At 37.8% G+C, this 7945-nt stretch overlaps 1 protein-coding gene across 1 annotated transcript; it reads right to left on the reverse strand.

Moving 5' to 3' along the window:
• Window positions 1–953: 953 nt before the first annotated feature.
• Window positions 954–7270, reverse strand: LOC132390782 (intermembrane lipid transfer protein VPS13A-like). Its single transcript, XM_059963331.1, has 3 exons — window positions 7227–7270; window positions 6365–6501; window positions 954–1148 (listed from the first exon to the last, which is right to left on the reverse strand). Exons 1-3 carry the CDS (start codon window positions 7261–7263, stop codon window positions 987–989), a joined length of 336 nt encoding a protein of 111 aa, XP_059819314.1. The 5' UTR covers window positions 7264–7270; the 3' UTR covers window positions 954–986.
• Window positions 7271–7945: the final 675 nt, after the last annotated feature.

The following is a 7945-nucleotide window of genomic DNA, read 5'->3' on the forward strand; positions in this document are numbered from 1 at the left end:
ACCTTCCATGTGGAACCTTGTCAAAGGCCTTACTGAAGTCCATCTAGACAACATCCACTGCTTTACCCTCGGCAACTTTCCTAGTAACCTCTTCAAAAAATTCAATAAGATTTGTCAAACATGACCTTCCACGCACAAATCCATGCTGACTGTTCTTAATCAGACCCTGTCTATCCAGATAATATCATATACCATCTCTAAGAATACTTTCCATTAATTTACCCACCACTGACATCAAACTGACAGGCCAAAAATTGCTAGGTTTACTCTTAGAACCCTTTTTAAACAATGGAACCACATGAGCAATACACCAATCCTCCAGCACCATCCCCGTTTCTAATGACATTTGAAGTATTTCTGTCAGAGCTCCTGCTATTTCTACACTAACTTCCCTCAAGGTCCTATGGAACATTCTGTCAGGATCTGAAGACTTATCCACTTTTATATTCTTTAAAAGCGCCAGTACTTCCTCTTCTTTAATCATCATAGTTTCTATAACTACCCTACTTGTTTCCCTTACCCTACACAATTCAATATCCTTCTCCTTAGTGAATACCAAAGAAAAGAAATTGTTCAAAATCTCCCCCATCTCTTTCGGCTCCACACATAGCTGTCCACTCTGATTCTCTAAGGGACCAATTTTATCCCTCACTATCCTTTTGCTTTTAATGTAACTGCAGAAACCCTTTGGATTTATTTTTAGCTTATTTGCCAAAGCAAGCTCATATCTTCTTTTAGCTTTTCTAATTTCTTTCTCAAGATTCTTTTTACATTCTTTATATTCCCCAAGCACCTCATTTACTCCATGCTGCCTATATTTATTGTAGATATCTTTTTCCGAACCACATTTCCAATATTTCTTGAAAACCATGGCTCTCTCAAACGAATGAATAAACTATGGTAGCTAATTATCACTCAACATAAGTAACAAGTTCATAAATATATCCCTTAGTTACAAAAATAATTAGATAACAATTTTGCAGTCTTTATCCAGTACATTTAAGCAAATACATACCTGGTGCAGCATAGAGAAGTTGAACACTACTCAGCTGTACATCAAAACAGTCATAGGCTCTGGCCATGATATCCTCCAATGTGCTTTCTCCAGCTGTGATTTGTGGCATATTTGCACGACTTTTACTGACCATCTGAGAAAGATGAAAATTATGATTGCATTTTTAGCAACATAAAGAATTATCCTATCTGGATATAGAAGGGGAAAAAACCAAATCATAATAAAATGCACAGCCAAGTAAACTCAAATGAAACTGCTTAAATATGTAAATCTGTATGAAATAAGGTCGCAACTTTAATTGGCACTGAATTTGCAGCTGGAACTGATGCGACAATGCTCATTCACATCAGGCCCTGAATCTCTCCAAAACTATTTACTCATTTTGATGGCAAGAACTGACTTTCATCCAAGTCTAGCTGTTACTTCAAATGGATACCTGCCTTCAGCAAATGAATGTCCATTGAGCAGTCAGTCGAAACAGAATACTCAGAACTGAAAGATGTGTTATGAGTGATGAACAGACCTGATGGACAATGGGGTGCCGTGTTAACCATTCCCAACCCCCCTCCTGAGAACTACGAACTATTGCTGCTGTTATGCTGCTCATGAGAGAGAGATAAAGCCCAGGCAAGAACATTTGCTACAGATAAGAGGGGGAGAGAGACTGTTGATTTACTGTATTATGACTCTTCCTGGATTATTTACTCTCTACTACAAGGACTGTACTTTGCTCGTTAACATTCCTCAGGAGATAGCAGGAGTGGCCTGATTTGATGGACACGGTTGTTCAGAGTTGATGGATAGCTGAGACCCTGTGAGTGGGCATAAAAGACAGGTCTGGAGAGACACCCTTCAGACACACCCATGGACACTGACTCAGTGTTGGGAACCCACAGAAAGGTGGGGGCTTCAAAGACCGAACCAGGTGATCAGTCAGTAAAGCTCAGTGTTACAGCAGGGCCGGTGGGGACTTGTGTGTGTGTATCCACTCATGCCAGAGTGACGAGTCCACCACAGAAGAATGGTCTAGCTGAAGACCAGAGGGGTCATAACTGAATGACCACAACAATACGACGGATTAAGAAAGCAAAGGAAGGTTTGGCTGCAGTAGCTGTTACCTCTCGCTCGCTCTCTCTCCAATGATTACAACACAACAACCATAATTACCTCAGCACGCATGAACTGAACTGGACTTTATACTTTTCTATGACATTTCATTTACCCCTAGACATCGATAGAGCTTGTTTATTATTGATTATTATTATTCCTACACTTTTAGGTTTATTACTGCTAACTTGTTTTATATGTATTTTTACATTTTTGATATTGTATTGTGTAGTTTACTAATACTCCTTTAGTTTGGTACCAACAGACTCCAACGGATTCTTCTTTCTCTGCTGGTCAGACACCCAGTTACAGAGTACATAACAGATGAAAGATGGAAAAGCACAATTTTTGATGAACATTTTAAATCTTAAGACTGCTAAGGACCAGACTATCCATATATGATTCAGACTGAAACTGAAAAAAAATCACAAATATTCCAAATAAAGACCCTTAGCCTAATCATTATAATATATTTAGAAAGTAGGGTCATGAAGGTACCATGATAAAAGGTACTAGAGCAACAAGAGGAAAGTCACCAGAATTGTTATAATTTTTGCTGATCACACCTCTGTCATTGGCTGAATCAAAGGTGGTTTTGAATCAGCATATTAAAAGGGAGATTGAAATCTGGCTGAGTGGTGCCACAACCACCACCTCTTACTCAATGTCAGCAAGACCAAGGAGCTGATAAATGACTTCAGGAGTATGAAACTGAAGGTCCATTAAGTCAATTGCCATCAGGGGATCAGAGGTGTGGGGCGGGGTCCTTCAACTTTAAATTCCTCAGTATTATCTCAGAGGATCAGCCCTGAGATGTTAAGTGCTATTACAAAGAAAGCAAGACAGAACCTTTAGTTTCTTTGAAGTTTATAAGATTTGATATGTCTAAAACATTGACAAATGTCTATAGATGTGCAATGGAAAGTATACTGACTGGTTGAATCACAGCCTGGCATGGAAATACCAATGCCCTTGAATAGAAAAGCCTGCAAAAAGTAGTGGATATAGAACAGTTCAACACAAATGAAGCCCTCCTCACCATCGAGCATAGCTATACAGAGTACCATCGCAGGAAAACAGCATCCATCATCAAATACCCCCACAATGCAAGTCATCCTCTCTTCTCGCTGCTGCTGTCAGGAAGGTACACGAGCCTCAGGACCCACACCACAGGTTCAAAGACTGTTATTACCCCTCAACCAGCAGGCTCTTAAACCAGAGGGGATATCTTCACTCACCCAAACACTAAACTGTTCCCACAACCTACAGTATGGACTCACTTTCAAGGACTCTTGACTTTTCCGAAGTAGTATCGAAGAAACAATGAGTCTGCAGGAGGACTTACGACAGATAGGTAACGGACAAAGTTGTTGCAGATGGAACGTAGCATAGGGAAGGGTATGATCATGATTTTTTTTTAAAAGAGAGATTAAAATTGTAGACCATTTTCTAAATGGGGAGAAAATTCAAAAATCAGAGGTGGAAGGAATTTGGGAGTCCTTGCACAGGACTCCTTAAAGATTAACATGCAGGTTTTGTTGGTGGGAAGGAAGACAAATGCAATGTTCACATTTATTTCAAGAGTACTAGAACATAAGAGGAAGGATGTGATGCTGAGGCTCTATGAGGCATCAGTCAGACCTTCCTTGAGGCATTGTGAATAGTTTCAAGAACCTTATCTAAGAAAAGGTGTGTCAGTGGAGAGGGTCCAGAGGAGGTACACGTGAATTATTTCAGTAATGAAAGGGTTAACATAAGAAATTTTTGATGGTTCAGGGCCAGTACTTGCTGAAGTTAGAAAATGGGGGTGGGGGGGGGGAGTGAGATATCTCAATGAAACCTATTGAATACTGAAAGGCCTAGACAGAGTAGATGTGCAGAGGATATTTCCTTTCAAGGGCAAGTCCAGGACCACAGGACACAGCCTCAGAATAGAAGGATGTCCATTTAGAACAGAGATGAGAGGAATTCCTTTAGCCATGTGGTTCTAAAAATTCATTGCTATGGACAGTTGTGGGGGCCAAGTTATGGAGTATATTTAAAGCAGGGGTTGATAGGTTCTTAGTCAGGGCATCAAAAGTTACAGGAAGAATGCCAGAAGTTACAGGAAGAATGCAGGAGAATGGGGTTGAGAGGGTTAATAAATCATTTTCACTCAGTTGAACTGCATGTAACGAGAGCTGCATAACTCATCGCCTTCTACCTTAGGCCACGAACTTATCAATCACCCCTGCTGTGGACCACTTCTACAAAGAACGGATCCGTATGCTCCATGACCGCTGGACTAAGTGTGTACAAGTTGGAGGGAGCTATGTTGAAAAATAAATGTGCTAGGTTTTCTAAAATTAACTCCTTCTACCTTCGGCCACAAACTTATCAATCAACCCTTGTATGTAATTTGATAATAAATTTACTTCGAACTTTAATATAGCAAGTGAATTCCCAGAATCTGATGTCAGGCTACTCAATATTGAAGCATGGTCTATGAGGGAAAAAGGAGTTGAAAATTTGAAAAAGTTGTAAGATTTTTGAAATATACAGCAAGACCACTATCAACTATCATAAGAAACATGATTATACTTAAAGGAGATAATTCTGGACACACTTCTAGTATCCTCAACTTACAACAAAGCAGCTCGCTAGAAATAGTGCAATATTAACTGGATACAGTATGATTATAAAGAGTAGATGGGCAGGGCACCATTCATACAAATACTAGTCAAGCAAGGACAACTTTCAAGTCACTCTTCAATCCACAAACAGTTTATCTCTTTCAGTTGTTGGAAACCTTAACCAACTTTCAAATTCTCATGTTCTCAATATTAATTACTTATATATCTATTATCATTATTTCTTTCATTTTCTTTTGTACTTGCACCGTTTTTTGGCTTTTGCCCTTTAAGGCGCAATTTTTCATTGATTCTATCACAGTTATTGGATTTATTGAGTATACCCACAAGAAAACAAATTTCAAGGTTGTATATGGTGATATCTATGCACTTTCATAATAAATTTACTTTGAACTTTTAAGTATGGATATGAAATAATCCCACTGATGTGTTACAGCAATTGAGAAACTGCATTATGACTTTGCACACTTCTGTAAATATAATTTAACAACAAACAGAATCTGAGTCACAAGTAGTTAACCAGTTTCCTTTGAAAATCTATATGTACTAAAGGTTAAACATTCATCAATAGTCCTACTGTCTATGATATCTATAAACAGACCCATTACTGAAGCAAACATTTTAATGAAACCTGTTAGGAAAAGTTTATAATATAACTGAAGTATTCCTTTAAGCTAGGGGTTCCCAACCTGGGATCCATGGGCCCTTCGGTTTATGGTTCGGATCCATGGCATTAAAGAAAATGTTGGGAACCCCCGCTTTAAACAATCAAACTGGTTACCTGATGAGAAGAAAAATACATATTTAAAATTATTTAATTTTTGACCAGTGTGTTATGAATTTGCAGTCAATGTCATGCAGTATTGCCATGGATCCCTACCATTAACCAAGGGGTCTGTGGACCCCAGGTTGGGAACCCCTGACCTATTGAAATAGGATCCACAGACTGAAAGCCATATTTTAGCCTCTACTAGAGGAAAGCCTTCTCTTCTGTTCCTGACATATGTAGTGCCCAAAAAGCCTCTGATATTCCTCTTCCTACCACAATGCCTGATTGACCAATTATTGCTAAGTTCCTTAACCATCCAAGGAAAATGATACAAATGTGATGAATTTATCACCCTATGATAAAATTACATTATTTTTATCCCATAGTGCCTCAGGTCTCTATGCAGTTTTGCTCAATATTTTCCTAATCTTGCATGGAGACAGGTTTTGATAAATAAATATTGTAGAGCCACTGCCTTACTATGCTAGAAATCAATATTTTCCTTGTGACTGCATGGAATTCCTCTGGATGCTCCAGTTCTTCCCTATATCCCAAAAATGTGCAGGTTGGTAGATTAAATGACCACTGTAAATTGTCTCTAGTGAGTGGGTGAGTGGTAGAATCTGCATAACTTCATGAAAATTTGTGAAGAACAAAATGGGATTGGCATAGGATTGATGCAAATGAGTGTGTGACAGTACAAATGGAATGGGCCAATGGGCACGCTTTCATGCTGTTCTGCACCTTTCCAATTGTCCCTGCAGTTATTAAAATATAAAAAAAAATTCTAGTGATTTTAATTTGATGACATTGACAAAAATGTTTCCAGTTTTACAAACTTACCTTTAAATTACCAAGATCAAGAACTAGTAAGTTGGCAAATTTGTCATAAAAACCATTTTGTGGAACAATAATATAAGAAGCCATAAGGTTAACTTTCAAGTCCAGGACCTTCTGTGTCTCAATAATGTACATCAAACCTAAAAACAATAGAAAATGAAGACCAGCAAAAAAAATTATGAATTCTTTATTGAGAGGCTCCTTTACTACATTCTAGTAAGTACCATACTCTATACACAAGAATTCTAATTCAGTATGTATATGCATTCTTATGTGATGTGAAATTTCATGTTATCTTGAACGTGCAACACTTAATCCCATTAACCCCAAAATTGAGATAAATGATTTTAAACTATTGAATGAATTCCAATGATTTTAAGTTGAGAATAACTTCAACCTTTTGAAACAACAATTCACATGTCATGTGTGGGTGCCCATTTCATCTGCTTTTTTACCCTCATGAATTTATTTATCTTATTTCTAGCTTTGTGCATTTGCAGTGTCTAAAATTATGATATGCATACCAAAGTCCAGATCAAAGCACCGAACAATAGCTCCCCAACTCGAGTGAATCTGAAGATGCTGGAAATAAATAAAAACACAAATTGGTGGCAGAACGTATGGGAGGAGGTAGTGAGATGTCGTCACTACCTCCCCCCCATAGATGCTGTCTGGCCTGCTGAGTTCTGCCAGCAATTTGTGTTTTTATAGCTCCCCAACTCCTGTTTTATCCCCCATTTTCTGTGCAATGCTCCAAATTTTGTATTTTTTGTGATTACAGGTATTTCCTTTTTGCACATCAACTCTTTTTAAAAAATGTCTTCATCAAAGTGTAAGCCAAGTGAATGTGATTATTAACATCTACCTGTTGCAGTTTTATCACGGAATTCCTCAAGTTTCATCAAAGTTGCTGACCTTAGCTCTTCCAGCTGCACATCACTGGGTGGTCGAAAAAAATCCACTAAACTGTTCACAGTTCTCTGTTTGAATGAATATATTAATTGCAGGTATCCAAAGACTTCCAGCTAATGAAGTAGCTTAAATACAGCTTATTTTGTTTTTCATGATGCACATTTAAGTTTAAACAAATAGTTCTTGAGATACATTTAGTATTCACAGAGGATTTCTTATTTATAAAAGATTTAAAAAATAAAATTTTGGAAACATGGACAATTTTTATGAAGTAAATAAAACATATCAACGAGTTTCAGACCAACAAGTCAACCATTGTAGAAATCAAGGGCTGATGAATGAATTATAATTCTTCTTTTTGTCACCTCATCTTTATGCCATTTTCCTTTTCTCCTTGTAATTCCAAGCAGTCTCCAGTGCTTCCTAGTATTTATACAATCTCATGGTCACTTCACTTTGCAAACCTTTTCTCTTAGTGACCAGTCCTGGGGTTATTTTAACTTCAGACAGATTATTACTTGCAATTTACATTAAGAACTAAAAACTGAAGTTGAGCAAGGAATACTCGTTGGAAGTTTAACTTTGTCACAAATAGCTCTGCCAGTTTGGGAAGGCCATTTTGCTGCAGCAGAAAGCTAAGGTTGGTAATAAGTCTCTTGGGCCCTGGAAAGT

The sequence above is a fragment of the Hypanus sabinus genome, chromosome 3, assembly GCF_030144855.1.
Source record: "Hypanus sabinus isolate sHypSab1 chromosome 3, sHypSab1.hap1, whole genome shotgun sequence".
Classification (NCBI taxonomy): Eukaryota; Metazoa; Chordata; class Chondrichthyes; order Myliobatiformes; family Dasyatidae; genus Hypanus; species Hypanus sabinus.

Coding starts and splice junctions, on each gene's coding strand:
- LOC132390782 (XM_059963331.1), bottom strand. CDS start 7,263: ATGAAACTTGAGGAATTCCGTGATAAAACTGCAACAG. Junction 6,502..7,226: donor CCGTGATAAAACTGCAACAG/GTAGATGTTAAT, acceptor TATTGTTTTTAG/GTTTGATGTACATTATTGAG. Junction 1,149..6,364: donor TTGATCTTGGTAATTTAAAG/GTAAGTTTGTAA, acceptor CATCTTTCTCAG/ATGGTCAGTAAAAGTCGTGC.